The sequence below is a fragment of the Bemisia tabaci genome, chromosome 1 (genome assembly GCF_918797505.1).
Source record: "Bemisia tabaci chromosome 1, PGI_BMITA_v3".
In the NCBI taxonomy this organism is placed as follows: Eukaryota; Metazoa; Arthropoda; class Insecta; order Hemiptera; family Aleyrodidae; genus Bemisia; species Bemisia tabaci.
In genome coordinates, this window is record NC_092793.1 from 71,999,362 (window position 1) to 72,020,811 (window position 21,450).

The 21,450-nt window shown below is 36.1% G+C and overlaps 2 protein-coding genes across 4 annotated transcripts in view; one reads left to right on the top strand and one right to left on the bottom strand.

The window, feature by feature from the left end:
- LOC109033145 (uncharacterized) overlaps positions 1–9,498 on the top strand; it is a 101,531-nt gene extending 92,033 nt beyond the window's left edge. The window contains exons 9-10 of one of the 2 annotated variants that reach the window (XM_019045606.2): positions 49–319; positions 1,132–9,498. In XM_019045606.2, coding sequence (XP_018901151.2) covers positions 49–319; positions 1,132–1,264 — 404 coding nt within the window. In that variant the 3' untranslated portion in view covers positions 1,265–9,498. The remainder of the gene's footprint in view (positions 1–48; positions 320–1,131) is intronic. The other variant, XM_019045607.2, reaches the window with a different exon arrangement.
- A 1,033-nt stretch (positions 9,499–10,531) lies between these two features.
- LOC109033146 (4-hydroxy-2-oxoglutarate aldolase, mitochondrial) lies at positions 10,532–21,199 on the bottom strand. Of its 2 annotated transcripts, none has more exons than XM_072306121.1 (8): positions 20,969–21,199; positions 18,188–18,406; positions 16,625–16,753; positions 15,670–15,767; positions 15,066–15,224; positions 12,872–12,968; positions 11,786–11,919; positions 10,532–11,266 (listed from the first exon to the last, which is right to left on the bottom strand). In XM_072306121.1, exons 2-8 carry the CDS (start codon positions 18,402–18,404, stop codon positions 11,111–11,113), a joined length of 990 nt encoding a protein of 329 aa, XP_072162222.1. In that variant the 5' UTR covers positions 18,405–18,406; positions 20,969–21,199; the 3' UTR covers positions 10,532–11,110. The 2 variants fall into 2 exon arrangements, with proteins under 2 accessions (XP_072162222.1, XP_018901153.2); XM_019045608.2 differs by having other exon boundaries at positions 20,973–21,197.
- Positions 21,200–21,450: the final 251 nt, after the last annotated feature.

The following is a 21,450-nucleotide window of genomic DNA, read 5'->3' on the forward strand; positions in this document are numbered from 1 at the left end:
AAAATTAAAATGAGTTGTTGGGAATTTGTGATTGATTGATGAATCTAGATTCAGATGCAGACTCAACATCAGAGTTGGAAGTTGAAGGAGAAACAAAACTTCTTGGGTTGTCGGAAGGAGATTTGGTGTGGGGTGCTGCTCGTGGATTTCCTTCGTGGCCCGGCAAATTAGTTGGGCCTGCACCAACTCCAGGTCGTGTTTGGGTTCGATGGTTTGGTGGACCTAACTCGGCTCAACTGTCCGAAGTTGAACCGAAAACCTTAAAAACACTCTCCGAAGGACTTGAAGCTCATCATCGCGCCTGTAAAAAGTTCAGAAAGTGAGTTATTGTGGAATTGTTAATCTCTGTGTTAAGCTGAATACCAAAGAAGACATTATGCTTGCTTGGTTGAGATTATGGAAGCCAATATGAAGGATGAAGGGTTTGTGCCAAACCGGGTTCCAAAATTTGGAGAAACTCCAAAGTGGATGACCGTCAGTTATAACTTGATTACTAGTTCCAGCTTTTGTTGCAAAGCCTTGAATTTTGGAAATGTTGGATGTGAGTACAAGCTAAATGAAGAAGCTTATCTCGGTCGTACTCACGTATCACCCAGTCAGTTTAAATAAAAAGGATGCTACTGACAAAAACTTCAGTATGATTGTTCCCAACGAACATTTATGTGTTTAAATCTGGAAGAGAAATTTTATTGAAGCAAGGATGAAGATTGTTCCAATTTTTGTCTTTGATGAAGGGAGAGGGGGAGACTAGTAAATAATCACTCCCCTCCTTCATCCTTAAATGCCCTGAAAACAAGTTAAATATTTCAAAAAAAGTAATGATACATAACTTGAAGCTTTTATCTACCTGAGTGTTTTCCTTCTTTAGTCTGTTTATTTTTCTTTTGAATCTTCATTGTTTTTTTTAGTGAGTTTACTCTTCAATCAAGACAAATGAAGGTCTTTTCTTCTCTTTTTCCCCTTACATATTTTCCTCGATGTGGTTGATAAATCTCTGCTTAGTAGTCTTTTCCTCAATTTCAATTACCAAATGATTAATCTTTGCCAATTCTATTTTAATCTCTCTTTTGTGCAGTCTTTGTAGAGCGATGGATTATGTTGCCTCTAACTCTAATTTTTGTTACTTTTCAGAAGTCGGAAACTGAACAGTCAATTAGAAAATGCTATTCAGGAAGCAATGGCCGAACTGGATCGAATGAGTGAAACTCCTGAGCAAGGTGCTCCTTTACCTCCTGTCAATGCAACCCCGAGACGACACAGATAGTACCAAGTCGAGTGTTGACTCATACAGGGTTAATTAGCACATTTTGAACAGTAGCCCTTCTCATCACCTCATTTCAGAAATTTATTGCTTACTTCACCCAATGAATATAATGCGACTGTTCCATCTCTTTTATATCACAATACTACCTTTAGCCTTTCTTTTTAATTGTTTGTAAAATTACTTCGTTTCCTTTGCCTTATCAAACTGCTGCTTGGTATTGACAAATTTTTGTGCACAGTTCCTACATTTTTACTTTGTATTGATTCCAATTTTCAAACATTATACATCTGTATCATGCCAGCATAATTCATAAACATGCATATTATCATTATCTATTTTGTTGTTATGGTATCTGGTAAAGTTTATCATACTTGTTAGAACTCATTGTCTATTTCTACGTTCTACTTTGTTTTATGGTTGGTAAAATAACATTACTGTATAAATGATAGCTAGTACCGCATTCATGAGTTCCCTTAATTGCTAATAATATTATTGAAGTCTCCTTGGGAGGGTGCTGAGCATCCTCAGTTAATTATAGCTTTTCTCAATTGGTAACAATTGAATGATGTAAGTATCGTTCTTTCTGTGCTTTGTCAGTGGTTTCTACCGTGACAGTAGATCACAAGTGACTCACAGCAACTTACAAGTGTGATTTATTGTTAGAAATGTAGTCTCGTTTTTCTCGGAGTGACATAATTTTCTTTTGTGCAAGATGTGTGGGAAGCAATCATTATGAATATTGGTACCTTACGGCAGTGTTTTCGATTGAATATTGGTACTATTAATTTGGGTTTTAAGCCACCAATATAAATATCAAACCGCCATAATGGATTTTTAATCATCTCCTCTGCTTCCAACCGCTCACAAGATATCTTGAATCAAAATTTAACTAGAACTATTGGATGATCCATCTATCTGGGAGTCTCACTAAAAAGTACAACATCAGAAACAATTATATACTCTTAACTTTCAAAGAAATCGACATTTGTGTAAACTGACACCAGTGGAGTTTAAGTATAATAATGGATGCTCAGTCAGTCTTCAGCCTCTCAAAATTAACCAATACAATCATCTGATACGATGAACATTCTGGAAATGAAAATGATCCAGCCATGCAATCGGTAACGGAAACAGTAAAGCTGTATTGGTTGAGGTAATTTAGAAATGGGATGCAGAATGACGATTGTTTTAGCTTTGAAATTTGAAAAAGAAAATTATTATTCCAACAATAAAGAGTTGAATCCTAAATTTATATGTATGCTATTCGTATATTAAATGGCTGTTTATAATTAATTATTGATCATTGTATATTGTAAATTTTATCTCCTTACAATGTACCTTATGTCTCCCCTGTGTAAAATCTGTAGGTATTCATGTTAAGAACCAAATTTAGACTGAATTAGTACTTGTAATTTTTTTATTATTATTATTATTATTTTTTAAGTGTAAAGTATTTTTAAAAGAATGTTATTAGTATTTATTTTATTTAAACGTATCCATAAAAAATTGTATTGCTGTGAGGAAACATTAATGATGTGAAGTTTTTATCTCACACTTAGTGTTTCATTCAGCTTGAACCCTGTTCCTTAATTATCTTATTTATGTATCCAGACGTACTTTCTTTTTTTGAATGTGTAAATTATTCTATTTTGTGTCATACAAGTATCTACCAATGTTTCTTTTGTACTCTAAGATTTCGACACAGTAGATATTATAAATTATGCAGAATGATTTAAATTGCTTTAAGTCTTTCAGCTCCAATCTTTTTTTAACATGTGTAGATGAAGATTTTAGCTCCAAAAAGCATCACATCCAAAAGATCGTAATTTTTTAATACCAGTTTACTGATTTTGTATTTAACTTTTGTCATTGGAATGGTTGTTATTAGTCCTGATATCTGTTACTTTCAATTATTGTTTGATTTAATGAGTTGGTTGAAATCTCATTACACTTGATCATTTCAATTATCATGTTTTGAATCTGCCTAGCAGTAAAAAGCGAAAAAAACAACAATATTAACTTAAGATTGCTACCTCAGACATTTTCCCTTCACAACCAAGTTTTATCATCTGATGGATAACACTTTAATTAAAATATTGCAGAAGGCTATTTAAATACCTAGTGATATCCTAAAATTTTCACATAGACGATGAAACAGCAAAATTGCACATATGGTTTGCAGTGTTTCAAAATACGTATCTACTTCTCTTTAAATTTAACAGTGAACAAAGAGCCAATGCGATTGCTTGCAATTTTCACAGAATATTCTTGACTTATAATGTAAGAAAATCATAAAAATGTTCAAGAAATGAAGTAATCTCATCTTTCTCTCATTTAGAAATTAATTTAGAACAGGAAGTCTGTAATGTCGCAAATCAAGATATGTGTTTTTGGAGTCGAACCACTGATATGTCATGAAACAAGGATTTTCAAGGTAAAGTTAGTCTCTGGTTCAGTTCGTAATTTAAATTACACAATGAGCTTTCATGATTTGACTGAGAACCTTAATTGTAGACTGTCCAAGATGGCATCCAAGAGTAAAAATCTATCCTTCAAAGATATTCCGTTCTATTTTTAAGCAAGGTTAAATTTCCGTCAGTGTTTAATGGTTGAACCATTTAATCGTTAATTGTGTAAAAATCTCTTGGGAATATATTCATTTTGATGTCTATCATAGGTACCTCATCAATTTTGAAATAACTTTTAGGTAAATCAAAGGCCTTTTTCCCAGAAATTCAAAATCAAAAGATTTTGTTCTAAGTTGCAAAATAGTGAATCTAGAATGAGAAATCAGCACTTGTGTGTAACCTTCTGAGTATACAATATCTTATTTATTTTCTGTGCCATAGCTCTATACATATGTATGTGCTTTAAAACTCTGTGGATTTTACTTTTTTAAGCTCTCTTTTAAGTTCACTCAAAGAAGCTATCACTGTTCTCACACTTGTTGCTTTTTATTTTGATCGTGCACTTGATTGTATTGGTATTTTTCGTCATTTTTTGACAAACATTTTCTCTTACGTAAGTTTGTTGTTAATGATTCATGAACATGCCTTCTGATTTCAATATTTGAGCAACTGGATCCTAAAAGCAACCACAAAGAAATCGACTCCTGCATAATCTTTGTAACATCTTTACTTTTAGCTTGAAGTGATAATTTAGTTCAAGGACTACACAGAGATTACCTCTGACTTACTTCTTGTCCTATGCGCAATGCGCATCATATGATCAGCTTTCCTCTTTTCTCTTTGTCCTAAAATATTAGTTTCGATATTGTATCATTGAAACAGAAGTAGCAGGTTTCACAAAAGGATTTGTTACCACCAGAGCAAATCTAGTTTCTCTCAATAATTTCCCCATGTGGGATAAAGAAGGATCTTCACAATACCTGTTTATTTCAACATATCGTTAAGTATAACTTTTCAGCAATGCTCGCTCAGATTTTTTTTTTCTAAAGATTCATGAACTTAATAGCATCTTGTCACGTATCTAATTTACTCACGTGGTGTGTTATTTTAAACCCAAGATTTATTTCATAACAATACAACTTGCAATTAATTTCAGTTACTTATTAAGTTTCTCTAACAGAGGATCATGTATACTTCTCACAGCCTGTAGTCTATGCCTTGAAAAGTGCCAGCTGAGAGACAGAGCCGTAGTCTGGCTTAGTACATTGTATGAGTGTCAAATCTCAGATTCATTGTCTCATTGATAAAACCCAGGATCGCCAGAACCAGTCAACCCTTAAATAATAGACAGGATGGCTCACCTGACTGTAACCCTCAGCTGCCATTTTTTGTGGGATAGACTAAAGCACATAATCCAATTCGAGTCATTTTTAAGAGTGCCATTGGTCAAAATTTCACACTATTCTGACCTAAAAAGAATAAAAGAAAAAGAAACAAAAACTTTTGGGAGTTATCTCTCTATTTCAATTTTAAACCTGTAAATAAAAAGGAAAAATCTCGCTTGCTTACCAAGTTTAAGGCCCAGATTATTTCTTGAGCAACAAAATCACCTTCTCCACTTGTATGTGAGTTTTTACCTTTCACTCTGTTCCTTTGATGTCTGAAGCAGTCTTGATTTCATTCCAACTAGCTGAAGCACTTTACGTCTGCCTCTGCTCGAAGTTCTTTCCTATCTTTCTCTCTGTTTTAAATTTAACAAATATTTCTATTATTTCCTCTACTTTTTTCTAATTCTCTTACTTCTCTAACATTACAATCTTGAAAATTCTAAAAATTGAATCAGAAAAAAAATCCAGACAGGGAACATTAATTGCGAGTTAATTGATGTAAATCAAGCAGGGAAATAAGTTTGCAAGTTGATGTGAAGTGTAAAAAGGGCTAGAAAAACTTATTAATAAATCAAAAGATTTTAATTTGATGCAAGTAACAATAATTTTAGTTTTTCCGACTTAGTGAAAAACCAAATGAAATTAAGGCGGTGAATATGTTGAATTTTTCTTCTCATATTCCCTTGTCAAATTTATCCAAAACTGAAAGACTTTTTATCCTTGGGAGGGAAGTATTTTTCTTTTCAGGGCTTTTAAGTCACAATTCCTCCCTGCGCTATCTTTTACAGTATTGAAACGGTTAATGTGGATTGATAATAGTGCATAAAATTCTGATTTCAAAACTTTGTTCATTAATGTCATATTGAATTTTCAAAAACATCACTGTTTCCCCCATACCTGCTTTTCCTTTTCATGAAACTTTTCATTTATACATTTTTACTTTTTCTCTTCTTCTTCCTCCAAGCAGTTCATGTGCACAGTACATATGTTCTGTCAGGTATTCTTTGTTAATCGACATAAAATGATATTCTCAACTTATGTTGTTCTTATCCTACTGTTCTTGGTTATGTTTGTAATATTTCTATTAAAATTATAAATTTATAATTAAATTTTGTTAGTTTTGGCTGTGTTTGAATTTGTTTCTATGTAAGTTGTGAATGTAATTATCTTAAATAACTCGACAACAAGAAGGAATTGGTTTAATCTTATTTTTTTTTTATGATAAAGACGATCAAGGATGTATCCTAGTAAATATTTTTCTCCCTATTTTTCATGTGAACCATGTTGGCCTCTTTAACACAGGAGGAGATTTTACAACAAATAATATCCATGTAATTAATTTTTTTTCTTGCAATTTCAAACATAAAATGAAATCCACAATCCAATTCTAACCACCAGCAAAGAGGATTCCTGCCCTTGCTTTAATGTTAAATCTAATTTTGCCCCTCCTCATTTTTCAGGGTTAATGTCAAGTCAAGTGTTAAGGCTTGTAATGAAGTCCATAGATCTTCTAGGAACAATGAATATTTGTATCACAACTATGAAGACTTTTTCCCTGTGTAATTAACAGTTCGTAACCATTGATCTGATAATTTTTTCCCAAACATTTCTCAAAATTACAAGACATTCTTTCCTAGCATGTGTAAATTCATAGCTGTGACCATCCACAGGAAAGATGACCTTAGTCAAATGAAGCAACGTTTAGAGAACAGCAATTTTTCTACTCTCTAGTATTTCAAAGAATAAGCTGAAAGTTCATTTTTGTATCAACACAGGTTGGTAAGTTAAACTTTAATCCCAAAATTTTGGGCCCCAAACTGAGCAGAATAAAACCTTCAATAGCTCATTCGAGTAATAATGTTTTTTGACCTGTTATAACTTCTTGATTTGATTTTAAATTTTTAGGGGTTGTTTGTGCCAAAATTCATACAACACCCCTCTTGACAGTTGTACCAATAGCTGAATTTTAAATTTTTTGATCCTGAGGTCCTTTGATCCTCTGTCCTGTGAATGGTCTCAATTATGGAGATTTAGAAAATAAAATGTACTGAACTGCACACAGTTTTCAAGTAAGATAGGCAATCTAAATTGAGGAGCTCCCTGGAAGAAGGGCCTATAGTATAAAATTGCGTTTAGAAAAATATATTTGAAGTTTTCCTAATTACTTTCCTGGCCACTGGCGATCACTTACATTGAAGCTTAGACTCCACTTTCCAATGTAAGTCACCGTCAGTGGCCAGGAAGTAATAATGAAAACTTCTAATGTATATGTCCGAAATGCGATTCTTTGGTAAGGGCCTTTTTCCCGGGAAGCCCCTCAGTTGTGTTTTTCGTGTTTATTTAACAAGACTTCCCCCCCCCCGTCTAGCCAGGGAGCAAGTCTCCAAAAGCGTCATGATCGATGTGCAAATTAAATGCAATCATGATCGACACTTGCATTTGAAAATGTTCAAAAGAAAAATAGACCCATTCCTTTCCCACAGTTGGCCTCCCTATTCTGTCCCAAAGCAAACCAAGGAATTGGCAGTATTCAATACCCAGTATTTAGAATATGCTCACTATTTTTTTTTTACCAATTGTATTCATAGTCTTTATTTCTTACCGTACAAGGTTTCCTTACCAAAAGGACCAAAAAGGACTACTGTTTAATGTTCCAAGGATACCTGTTCTTGTTCACTTACATTGTATTTTTGCTTTGTTAGCTGTTTAATCTACCAAATTCAAACATTGTAAAGTTGATTTTCGGATTTCAAACTATCGATTTCAATTTATTTCTCAGCTTCATGTATGCATCAGAATCGAGATGATTCAGGAAAAGTAGGGAGTCTTTCTGAAGTCAAGAAATTTCTTGAGTATCTAGCGGTACGCTAACCCAATATAGTCCTCTTTTTTCAAAATTAGAAAATATTACATTTTACCTATCTTCCAGAGTTTTAAAACCTTAGATTGATCTATATTTATGAACTCAGTTTTTCTTTGTTTTGTCTCTTTTCACATTTTTTCTCTAATTGTTTACTCTTGATCCATAGAATCTTATTTTTGATTGATTTGCATATTTCCTTTATATTCTCTTGGTAAGAATCGTATAATGGTCCACATTTTCTGCTATTTGAAATGGCTGTTGGTAAATCTTTACATAGGCATCATCGTCATAAAGAATAATCATTGATCTGACCGTTTTTATTTTTTTAATTTCCTAGGGTTTGCTGAATAATTTATGCTGTAAGGAAAATTATCTAAATACTCTAACCCAAATCAATTCTAAAAGGAAGGTAGAGGATGAGGGATGGAGCTTTTCCGAAAAAAAAGACAATTTTTATAAGCCTATCAATTTTTTTAAACATAAAGAGTCTCATGAGATTTTTTCAGTCCCATTTAATTTTACTCCGTACTTTAATCAGAATGAATTCAGTTTGTCAGTTTTAGCGTTGATGAGCTGATTTACACACATTTAATACAGAACAAATGTATGATAGGACTACTAATGCTTGCTTGAACTGTAACCCTCACAGTTTGTAGATTCATGTCAATTCATCGCAATATAACCAAAAACTTATTCGATTCTCTCTGCAAATCCATAAAGCCCTGAAAGTCTAAAACTTTTAAAATGAATTGTTTCAGTATTTTTTATCGGAACTGAAAGAGAATACTCTACCAAATTTTATTACCATCATCTTATCCTAAAACCCATCCTAATATTATTGACTCTTTTTCATTCTCTATCCCTTCTTTAAGTAATGGAACATGTCTACTCTTTCCTGTAATTTTTGCTTTGTTTCCTTTCATTACTATTATGTATCACCACCTTACCTGCATTCAACTGTTTTGTAGCACGTTGCTCCACAAGTTTTAAGTAAGATTTCCTTCTTTGACTCTGTTTTCATCTTAAGAGAAAGCCAAGAATAAGTCAAAGTTTCTTTCAGAATTATTATGATCGATCCAGTTACTTCTCTTCTTTGCTATCTTTTCTAGTTTTATTCAAGAAATGTAAATCAACATAATGTTCTAAGCCATGGGAAAAGCAAGAAAATAAATTATTCTGTAGTTCAAAATTTTTAAAATCTTTTAGTACCTAGTGTTAAGATACCAATGAAGTATGTAATAAAATTAGAAATTTTTTTAAATCCTGAAGTCACTCAGATAATCTGTTGTATCCAGCCATACATCTACACGTACATGGAGTTAGTCAGTGTAATGTTTTTCCTACACTATCCTGTAATTTTTATGAAATGTTTGTAAGATATTTCAGATATTCTTTAATTTTATACGTATAACAGCGTAGAGTAAATATATTTCTAAGTAATTGTAATTAACAGTGATGTAACTAATTTTTTATAATTTGTTGTTTTTCTTTTTCTTTTCTTTTTAGTTTTTGTATTATGTATTTAAATCTAAAACACTTTTCCATGTCTCATTAAAAATTTTATATAATTTTCAACCAACTTCTCTTTTTAAACTTTTTCCTCCGGCCATTATTAAATTTTTTCTCAGTATGAAAGAAGATGATTTCCTAGATTCAGAGGAGTGCATCAAGAATGAGAAAAACAAATTGAGAAAAGAAATTTGATTCTCTCCCTCAATGCTTCGTTTCATCATTAAAATCAGAAAAAACACTTTTTACCACCCACATGCATCTCAACATCGTTCAGTGCCTAAGAGGATCGTTTATGGTGATTCCAAGTGATCAAGGGAAAAGGTCCGCCACCATGTTGTGCTGCTACACAGTTTGTGTGTTTGAGAAACAATGATTATTGTATTGTGCGAAATTAATATGAAATTAAATTAATGTGAAAAACTGATTCATAATGTGTAGCAGTATCAATATAGAGTGGTATGATATCAAGTTTATGAGGATTCATTGAAAATTTATACTGAAAATTACCAAAAATAGACGAGGGACGTCTGTTTCCTCCAATTTGTAAATGAGAAGTAGGATCGTAAAATTGCACTCTAACACGTTAAGTCAGTGAGCAACAACTGTTTATGTAGTCTCCTGTGTAAATTTTCAATGCATATTCACAAATTTGATGTCATACGATCGGACATTAATGCTGCTCTACGTTATAAATCAGTTTCTTGCATTAACTTGCACATTAGGATATTATTACTTCTCAAAGACATACATCAGGTCCCTCGATCACTTAAAATCACTTCAAAGCTAAAGTTGAGCAGAGCTTTTGAGACCTCAACATTTTCTTTCAAATTGTCAGAAGAGGAATATTTTGAAAAACTACCACAAACTTTTACCGATTCTATAAGAATTAGAAACTTTATACGACAAACCCACTTAAAGTTAGGCATTTCTGAAAGAAGACAAGAACCATGTAGAACAACAGTATGTGTACAAAGTGCAATTGTTTTTTAAGTGAATTAATTCTATCCTATAACTTATGTCAGCACCATGAAATATTGAACTGAAACTTATCTGTGCATTGAGCATAAAACTGTAAAGAAAAATGAAACAATTATACTTTACTGAATGGACAAACTTTTATTCTTAAAGATATGTACAGCAAGTATAATCATCTGACCTTAATGTACCTCAGTAGCTGACAGGCTAGTAACCTAACAATCTATCCAGTCAGTGTCAACAACTTGAGGGACTAATTCAATACTCATTCATCATATCACCTGAAAATCGTTTTAAAGGTCAAACAAGTTAATTCACCTTTTTTCGCAGCTAAGCTCATTTTCTTTCTTGCTCAGTTGTGTCGTACTTTCAATACCAGTGGGGAACTCAAATGATTTCTTTCTTGGCTGATCTTTTATCAGATAAAATATTCCCATATTCATGTAGGAGCTCATGTATTCATGTCACACCCTTCAGCCCATAGCAACAAAGTTAGAGTGGTATCAAATATTAGAATGTCCATCATAAGTGTAATGAACCGGGTGGAAAGCAAGTAGCTACCAAGAATATTGTGGATTGAAGGTTGGACCACAGCTCAAACAATTTTTTCCTCTTGATGTAGATATGAGGGCCAAAAAAAGGAAGAACACTCTGCTCTAAATTTTCTTGAGCTGTAACTTGGCGATTTTCCATTTTTGCTCTATAATTTGAAGAATCCTGACTTTATGAGACATTCCCTTATTCTTCCATGGTCAGCCTCTTTTATGGGTTGTAGAGGTTTTCTTGGGGGTCCTCCGTAATATCCTAGAATATCCATAGCTGCTTTTAATCCAGGAACTCCATATTCCCGCATTAACTGGAAAAAAAATATTATTATTCATTATAATTCATACAACAAGTTTCAACAATGACGAGCAAAGTTGCCAGCTTTTGCAATATGTTCCAATGGGGAAAAGTGCTGATTTGTCAGCTTCATCTGGTAACACTGCCACAAGTCTTCATCACAGAACTGGCCACGGCATCCAAATAGCGATCTAAGTACTGCAGTCATCATTGTATTGCTGCTGCTTTTAAGTTGCCTATCTAAGTCTTTGAAGGCAATATTCGAGGTGACTGCGGCTTGGTATGACAGTTAATGCGCAATGTGAACGCTGCTTTTGTCACAATGTAGCGAGCTTCATTAGATTTTTTCTCTTTTTTCATTGGTAGGAAGTTTCTCACCAATATTGATATTTGATGGTGAGAATGCTGCGATGAGATAGAGGCGAATTTCAGCTACAGTAAAATGACAACTTAGTCCAAGGAAAGCAGTTATACTCAGTAATAAAGTGTGACATTCCTCTTTCTTTAGGTAACTAAAGGAAGACTTTCTCACCATTAAGTCCGGTTGAATTAGCTTCATCTGCAATTCTATTGCTTTTTCATACTGTCTAGACATAGCCAGTTGGTGTAGTTGACAAACAGCTTCCCCGAAAACAACCGCAAGGCCGTTTATTCCTCCAACGCATCCTATACATGAAAAAATCTTTAAATTACAATCGATGGTGGAAGTGCAGCAGTGCGTATCTCGGAAAACACGATTTTCCAGGAGAATAAAAAAAAACTGTCTAAATTCCTCTTTATTGTTAGTAGAAGAGTAATAATTCATGAGGATAGCAAAAATAAGATGCTTTTTCAGACTCCATCAGGACTTTAGAATTTCTCGAACTGTTAGAAAATACGACAGAAATGCCGTATGAAATGAGACTTACCGACAAAAAATATTTAGAACGAAAAATAACGTTCTCCGGGCATTATTCAAAAATACGGCTCGATTGAAGACTCCAAAACTCTGAACATTTTTGGTCAACATCGTTGCACAGGGCCACTCAGATACGATACAGGAGAGCGCCTTCAACCAACTGTGTAATCTTAATGAGAAATTCTGATACCACTATTCGTGCGTCACGACAGTCATTTTGCATAGCCGGCTAATTGAAGGCAATTCATCGGCCCAGGCAACAGAGTACGAATGTCGGCATTGTGATACGTGTTTTTTTTTAGAACAAAACCTCTTGGGGTGCCCCACCTGGACTAAAATAAGCCCAGTCTCCAGGGGTGCTCCACCTAACATCCAAGGAGCCCACTCCTTTGGGAGGGGCCTCCCTTGGCATTCAAGGAGTCCAACTCCAAAGTTAGCATAAGCGTGATTTGTTTCGTATAAAGCAGTCTTAACTCAGTTTGGCCCACTTTTACCGTAAAATAGGGGAGGAGAGGGGAAACCGGGAGACGTTATGCAGCTGTTTAATGAGAGGAAGCAATGTGAATTCGACAAAATCTCCATCTTGTATTTTTGTGTCATGTTTCATAAGAAATACGATCTGATACATCCATGAAACCACAAAAATTTACATATTAGATCTACCTTAATATACTTTGCAGAATATTTCAACGGATTCTCCTGAATGACGCATTCGCTTACCTGCTAAAATCCCTGGAAGTAAATACCCTGCAGAGCCTGCAAGAATTTCAAATTTTTGGCCCTCTGTCGCCAGCTTTATTCCAGCAAGTTTCACAACCTGAAACCATTTTAAACTTATCATGTATTGTAGGTAATGTAGGTACAAAAGTTAAATATCCTTTTTAAGCATCTCTAAAACTATGTAGCGCCCCATTAACTATTCAAAGTCTTTTCTGCACATATTCCTGGTAAGGAACACACGTTAATTGTTTCCCCGTTGTGCGCGTCTCTCATGCGGTCGAGTTCGCCTTCAATTTGTGCGATGGCAACATAAGCGACTTGGGAGCACGAATAATTGCGCGCGGTTGTTTTGCCAACTCTGCGCAGTCTCGGCAAGGAACACACGAAAACTTGTAAGCTTTTTTCGATATCATTTAACTCCTATGTGCTATTACATCACCATATTACCAAAAATCTTGAAAAATTGGGGTTTTCTCCCTAAATTATTTCGTTGTAATGAACCTCTTTGACAGATAAATACACCTAGTTTCTGATTTGAAATAGCTGCGACGGAAAGTTTTTCAGAAATTGATTTTCTAATGAAAGATGCAAATGATTAACACAAACTGAGTTGGAACATTTATTCTCGTCCCTCTTTCTGTAAATTTCAAAGAAAGGCATCTATTCTAAACTTTTCTATTGATAAAAAGTATTGTTAAACGGAATCTGGCTACTGTAAAATGTATGTATGAAGTCTGTCCAGAACGGCAGCGTAGCGGCTGGAGGGGTCTCTAGAGTTGCCATAAAGTTGAAATTCTAACCCAACATTTGTCAGATTCTGCTGTTGCAATGATTCTTTCATCACCTTCCGGCCAAAGTATTACAAGCGCCATGCGACGTTCAAAAATGTCCGCCGCCATTTATTTTTTTACAGAGAAATTGTTGGCCGAAGCTGTCCGAAAATTTCACTGATGATTTTATTTTTGTGCTACCAATAAAATTCTGTGAAATTTTCAAACGGATTCAACCAAGAATTTCTTTGTAAAAAAAATAAAATGGCGGCGGAAACTTTTAAACGTTTCATGGCGCTTGTGATGCTTTGGCCGGAAGGTGACGATTTCAGGTGAAACCTGCGCCCAAAACAGAGAGGATAGGCAACGTGCAACATTATATTTGGCAACTGCATCCTAGTAAACATCCGCGGTTGAGATAATTTCAGCACCAGGGCCGATTTAGGGGGTGGCCACATGGGCCGCGGCCCATGGCGGCAAATTTAGGCGGAGGCGGCAAATTTTGCAATTTTTTTAAATGTAGGTATAAAAAAAATCGGATTCAGAAAAAAATTACAAACGAAAAGAAGCGACAAAATCTCTCATTTCCTGAGAGTATAGTAATTTCTAATTTTGTCGTCTTTCGGTGATACAAGAGACAGTACCTTTAATTAGTCGAGTTAAGAGAGAAACCAAACCAAAATTTGGCCTAGAGCAGTGCGGCGCAGAGAGCAATGATAACAAGGACTTGAGATGAAAAGGAGAAGCCCTCGGCGCGCGCGGCGGTCGGCATGTAACACATATTAGCGCCTACAAGACTGCATGAATACTTCACGCATTGCGTCAAAAACAGTGCGGTCATTAGCGGTCGACGTGAAACGCATAGCGCCTACAAGACTGCATGAATACTTCACGCATTGCGTCAAACACAGTGCGGTCATTAGCGGTTGGCGTGAAACGCATAGTGCCGCCTACACGACTGTACGAATACTTCACCCGGTCAGCGCGGCGCGGCGGCGGAAGTTAACTATCTATGGCATAGCGTTACGAATTCGTAACAACGTAAATTCGGGGTTTTTAAAAACGTAAATGGGCGGCAAAATACAGGCGGCCCATGGGCGGCAAGTAGGTAAATCCGGCCCTGTTCAGCACCTTGATTAAAGCGGGTAGGCAACATGCAAGCACAACTGAAATATGTGCTACCATTGTAACTTTATTAGGATATTTTCCTATTTGTAATTTTATCACTAATAAAATCGTAAAAATTCGGAAACGCGATCGCCCATAAATATTACCACAGACCGTTTAAAAAGATGTGCTAAAATCTCTTAGTCAAGTCTAATGTGTTGATGGCTTCTCCCATCCGATAATTAATCGACGAAAGACATTTTACGAATGCAAATGATCACTTGAGAAATGTAAAATACAGATAAACCAATACTCACATCACCATCTTTCACCCCCAAGATGTTGGGATGTGATGATAGTTTAGTCAAAACGGAGATCGGGATATCTATTCCTGTCACGATTGGCATGTTGTAGATAACCACTGGTACAGGACTCTTGTCTGCCACTGTTGTGTAATGATCTAAGATTGCAGCTTCCTGTCAGAAAAAAAAATCTCATTATGAATCATTGTTTGAAATGTTCACCAACCTCTATTCCGCAAATTCCTCGCCCAGGTAGCACAGTGCAAATTATAATATTGAAAGATTGCAATATGTTTACACGATTTGGTCAGTAAGTGGCGATTTTAAGAAGTCAGCAAGATGATTTCCATGCGTCGGAAAGAAGCGTAGTTTGCATTGCAGTGGAAAAACTATAATTCATCCATAATTTTATTTAAATAAATTTCAATAAGAAGTGTTCCTTCAATCAGTAGATTTTTATTAAATATTAAACACTCAGATTCAGGTACCTAGCAATACTTTTACCCTAATATTGCAATTTATTGCAATATCTGTGCCCCATAATAGGGCAGGTGCAATGTAGTAGGTTGCGAAAAAAATTAAAAATACTCGAGATAAGTAGGTAAGGCATTAAACTCACATTCATTCTGGATTTAAAGTAGAATGGCAACAAAACTAGGACTCCATCTGCGCCCTCTTTTGCCATGGCCTCACTCAGCTCACAAGTAGCCTTTGTTGCTGCATATGAAACAGAGACAAAAGTGATAGCTCAAGTCATTTAGCTTTTCTTTCTTGCAACATTTTCTGGAGAGGAGAAGCAGGTCCCTTATCCACTTACTTGCGCCGCCATGCCGTCTATGCCAAGATTCGGCTAAAATGACGTTCCTATTTTCGTAACTTCCGAGAATCGTTGAAAAAATGTAGGAATTTATCAAACAAGGCGGTTTAGATTTTACATGTACTATTTTCATCATCATCAGTTTAAAGAACTTTGGCAATCCATCATAGGATCTGCTTTGTAGGCTCCATGAAGTCCAGGCTTCTTTTATAGGAGAAAAACAGTGGAAAGTATATTGAGGAATCCTACGACTTGAAAGGCCTGCCTGAGTTAGTAAGACTCAACATAAAAATTCAGATGGCAAGAATGTCCCTAAATTACGCGACGCGATTTTTCGGATTTTTTGACACCCACCCACCCCTTTTAACGCGATTTTAACGCGGGTCTAGACACCCCAAAATAATTAAGTAATATTTGCCTCGACCCTCTCCCCCCTTTTACAAACACAACTCGTCAGAAATCTCACTGAAAAAACGGGAGAGCATTCTGTAAATTAGAAGGCATTTTGTTTTAAAAGACAAGAAAGAATAAGACTTTTAAAATAAACCAGCATATAAAACTTGAAAAGAAAAGGGGAAAAAGTTGAGATCCACTGTTGCGTGTTAACACTGAGCTTGACACCCCTTTTCATGCTCGGCCACTAAATTATATGGAAGACCCACCCCCACCCAGCCCCCAAAGCGTTACGTAATTTAAAAAACAGCCCCTTAATATCTTTGAAAAAATAACCAGAAAACAAAACCAAGAGTGTCCTTACATTCACATGTGGAGCCTCCAATGAGAAGCTTGTCATCTGAGATAACTTTCCGCGCTTCTTTAACTATCGACAATCTCTCGGCAGGGCTCACGAATGGAAGCTCGCTGTTTGAGCCTCCGACCATGTAACCTGAGGAAAAAATTAGAAAGCATTAGTAGTAGATATCACTTTGTGATGAGATGCTTGTCGCTTTCATATTTTGTTTAAAAGTTTAGGGGTTATTTGTGTGAGACGTCTTGTTTACCCTGGTAAAAATTTGCAATAGGAGCTGCGTTTCAAAATACCGCAGGAATTTTTATAGCCGGCTATAGAAGGCGATAGAAAATCATATAACTGGCTGTAGAAAGCGAAGAAAATCATAGTGCGAAGCGATAAATAATTATATAGCCGGGCTATATAATTCTAGTTCCTATCGCCTGGTTGTAGCTTTATCGCCATCGGCTATAAAAGGCTATAAGAAATTGTGTAGAAATTTGTGTGCTTTGTAAATCCTTAAGTTTGTACGGAATCACTGTAATATTTAAAAAACTCACATTATATTTTCCTTTTACTACATATTTTTTTTTTTTTTTTATCAATTAAAATGAGAATAATCCATACAGAGTGTGCAAACATTTCAAAGTTGAAAAACGCTGACTCCACGAGATTAAATATTAGAGCCTAGCACAAAGCGGAGTGGCGGCGCACTGGCGCCTACAAACCTAACAGGGATACTTCACGCATTGCGCAATGCGTGAAGTATCCCTGTTAGGTTTGTAGGCGCCAATGCGCGTTTCGAGCTGGCTGCCCGCCCGCCGCGCCGCGCCGCAGCGTACCACGGCGCTTGAAGCAACTATTTCACACCAGAGGTATTGCACAGTATCATACGAAATTGAAGGCGCTCCAACATATTAGGAATGGCAGGCATCCTTCAAAAGAACGGAGCTTTCCTCGCAAAATAAATCAAGATACTACTGCCCAAAAAGAGAGCGGCAGTCCATAAACTAGCAAGTCCTAGCATCCGTAATTAGTAACGTTTAGCATACACTTTATCGCCAGGCTGTTGCTTAATCGCCATCGGCTATAAAAGGCTATAAGAAATTGTGTTGCCGACTATAGAAGCTATTGGAAATCTTACAGCCGGCTGTAGGTTTATGGTATTTTGGAACGCAGATTCTACTGCCAATTTTTACCAGGAAGATCCTACTGCCAATTTTTACCAGGGTATGTTCACAACTAAATAACCACATTGTAATGGCAGAGCGAATGGTCATCTAGGCCCGTCATCATTCACAGATGATTCTCAAAAAACGTATTATGATCGTGAAATCCAATCCTCGGTTTGACTAAGTAATACGCCACACCACCGAAAAGAGGAGGAAAGAGAAAATACCTTCTTTTCAAAGAAATACTGGTAAATTTATGATGAGCGCCTTACATTTCTAATCTGAATTTTCAAAAGTTCTAATATGTATTTTTATTTACGAGCAAAAAATTTTTCAAGTGCACTCTCCTTGTCTTAAAGTCTCATTTGTATCACTCTTTCACTCATTTATCATATTAAAATACTTTAAATTTTCTCACCTTTGAATGGGATTTTTTCCCATAGTGACAGGTTTTTTCGTAACGCATCAAAATCTACATTTTCGTTCTGATCAAAAGGTGTCGGTAAGGGTGGAAAGACTCCATTCAGAGAAAATTGCCTTTCAGAAGCAAGTGAACAAGTCATTGAAATTGATCTCTTCGTTTCTTTTGATGCAAATTTTCTCAAGAATTGAGACGATTTTGAAGACATTGACATCTCTGAAAACATCAGGAAGTACAGTTTCATTATGAAATGAGATTTTCCGTTGGCGGGGGAAAAAAATCCAATTAGAAATTCATTAAAAGTAGTGTTTTAAGCCGCATCCATTGGCTTACAAAAAATGTGTAAACTTACTAGGGAGGGGGGGGGGGGGTGGTGGTGGTGTGTATGTTTGCTCGGTTCCTCGCCGCAACGCACGGTGGATCGAGTTAATTAGAGACGTCGGACATAAAATTTTTGACTAAAACTGCAAATTTTGATGTTTATTTCGTCACATTTTAAATTTTAAGGGGCGCTCCGAGAAGATAATTTTACGAGAAAACCAATGGAACCACCTTTAGAACCTCAAAGTTTTGTATAAACGGGTTATAAGCGTTTAAAGTTTCTAAATTTTTTCCGACCTCTCCTATTGACTCGATCCACTGTGCGGCGGCGAGGCGCGCAATGACGCGGATGCAGTGTTGATGGTAACGCCTGAGAGATGCAACTATTCCTACTCAGTAGACCAATCTGTTGCATAAGCAAAAAATTGAAGGCGCACAGGCTGCTTTTACTTGTTTGATTGACCGTTGAAAACTCTCGTGCTTTCCCTAGCCCCATTCAACCATGAAAATCGTACGTTCAGTTTTTAATCACTCATAGTTTCGAACAGAAACTTTGAGTGGGTATATATTTACCTCTCGAGAGCCCAAATTTCGAATAAGTATCATATTACTTTGGTTGTAGAGCTTCACAATCTAATCTCCCCTGCAGATTTGAAGAATCGATTCACCACACGTGTCTTGTCGAAAGCGGAGGTAACTGTGAGAAATTAAAAAGAATGACTAAATGTTACAACTTACAAGACGCGACTTACAGAGGTTAACTAATTTATTCCGATTAGTCGCTTTTTTGTTGATGTATCAAAATGTTCACGATTCAGAATTTTGAAAACATGCACGAGCCCCAGGAAGAAAAAAAACATCAGAAAATCATTTTGTGCTTTTATATCGAGGCTTCGTGAGATGTTTATTCTCTACTCGTGTTGTTCATTATACTGCACCTTCACCATGTCAACAATGTTTAAAAGTCAGGATTCCTGTTATATACTCGTATTCCCCTTTTAATTATGTTTTGAATCGGCAGGGATTCTGATCAAACCCTACCAAAACGACGTAGATCAATGTCTCACGATTGCTCCACAGACGTCAGCTCAAAGTTTCGTCTATCACTTCAACATATTGATCATGTCTACCTCTGAAGTAAAGCGTGCATTAAAAAAATCCCTGGAACTTAGGTGTTTGCGCCATACTTTTTAAGTATGACTCTAAATGATCACCTGCAGATTTTGCCACCCTTTTTCTTCGATGTATCTTTCCTCATTTTCGGGTTTATTTCTGAAATTGATAGACAAAGCTATGAACGGAGAGGAAATGGAGCGATTCTATGGGTGGGAATGGGTGGTTGCGATAGACAAAGGAGGTAAGCAATAGACTAACTAACGGTGACTCACGAGGGACTCTATAGTTAGTCCATCATTCTCTCCGTCAGTATACAACAACCACTCGTTTCAACCAATAGGATAGCTCCATTTTCCCTTTGTCTCCTTTGTTTATAGCTTTGTCTATTAGTTTTAATAATCAGCCCACTGAGCAACATTTTTCCGGTGACTTCTAAAGGCACACCGCATTATGGCGCCGCTCGTCGCATCGGCCACAGCGCGCAGCGGTCATAAACTGCTAAAGAAACGAGGACGACAAAAGCGCCTTCAATTTTTCTCTAGGCAACACAGACATCTCATGACAAGAATAGTCGCATGAAGGCGTTTTATACTCCGCTGGCTGCTATAGTAATCGGAAGGTGGTGGATGGAGGTTGAAGGCACAGGCGTACGGTTCCGCCTTAATTTCTAAATGAACTTGACACGCCTTTTTTATTGTATTGTATCTATTTAAATTTTATTTTTCTACCTGCAAACGTTAAGAACGTTTTATGCTAGTTGCGAAAAGAAACCACAGAATTAAGATCAGAGCACCAGAGAGCGGTTTTAAAAGCGTTTTTTATGTATGTAGTATATCTATGCACTCATATGCACAGTAAAAAAAAATGTTAACTTAATTGTTAAAAATTAAAGTAAGAAGTCGCCTAATTATTTTCATATGAATAAATCGAAGATAACTGGCAGTGGTAAGTACATAATGATAATGATAAACAAATATAAATGAATGAACAGCAAAATTAATGCATTCAATACTTACTTACCATGCGAAAAAATGTTTTGTTAAGTACTCGCAAGTCTATGCCGGCATTTACGGGATTTGCAGCAGAATAATAATAAATATGTTTAATACTACAATATTTAAATCATATTGGTTCGAAGTCTCTGCATTCCGGCATTTACGGGATTTGCAGCAGAATAATAATAAATATTTTTAATACTACAATATTTAAATCATATTGGTTCGAAGTCTCTAATGTTGCATAAGAGTTGTTTTAAGTCGCATAACGCGGTTTATACATTCAAATTTTTAGTATTTTTGTTGTATGGGCAGAAAATCGTCCAGATATGAACGACAGCCGCACCTACCTGCTTTCCTGAAGTTGAAACCGAACGGAAGAATCAGGTACAGCGCTCAGAGGAGGAGGGTTAGTTTTTTATTACATTCAAACGCGTCAAAAACACTGTATCACGAAAGTTTCAATTTCCGACTGCACTGCAAGGAGTTCGCTACTACAGGATGAAAGGATCCAACACAACTTTCAGTTACATAATGCGTGCGGCATGTTCAGCGGTTATTACGTAAGTGGTTCACTACTCCCTAGCGGCGCTATAATGTTTCAAGAGGCCAAGTGACTAACGCCACTGCGGTATCTCTGGCCAGTGTCTTTTTTTTTATTATTTTGCATACCTTATTCAATCGCTTGTGACGAAAATCCCCTTTTCCTCTACTCATGAAGCTGTTATCCGATCTCCTCGAAGATTTCGCACTCCAAGCTGAGGTTCTCTCTAGACCTCATGAAACTGCGGGGGTGGGGGGGGAGCAAAGATTTCGTATCTCCAGTCT

Excerpts from the sequence above, each read along its gene's own strand:
- LOC109033146 (XM_072306121.1), bottom strand. The coding sequence starts at position 18,404 with ATGTCAATGTCTTCAAAATCGTCTCAATTCTTGAGAAAATTTGCATCA. Across the intron at positions 16,754-18,187 it reads GGAAAAAATCCCATTCAAAG|GTTACATGGTCGGAGGCTCA; the intron begins GTGAGAAAATTT and ends TTTTTTCCTCAG. Across the intron at positions 11,920-12,871 it reads ACTTCCAGGGATTTTAGCAG|GATGCGTTGGAGGAATAAAC; the intron begins GTAAGCGAATGC and ends TTTCATGTATAG.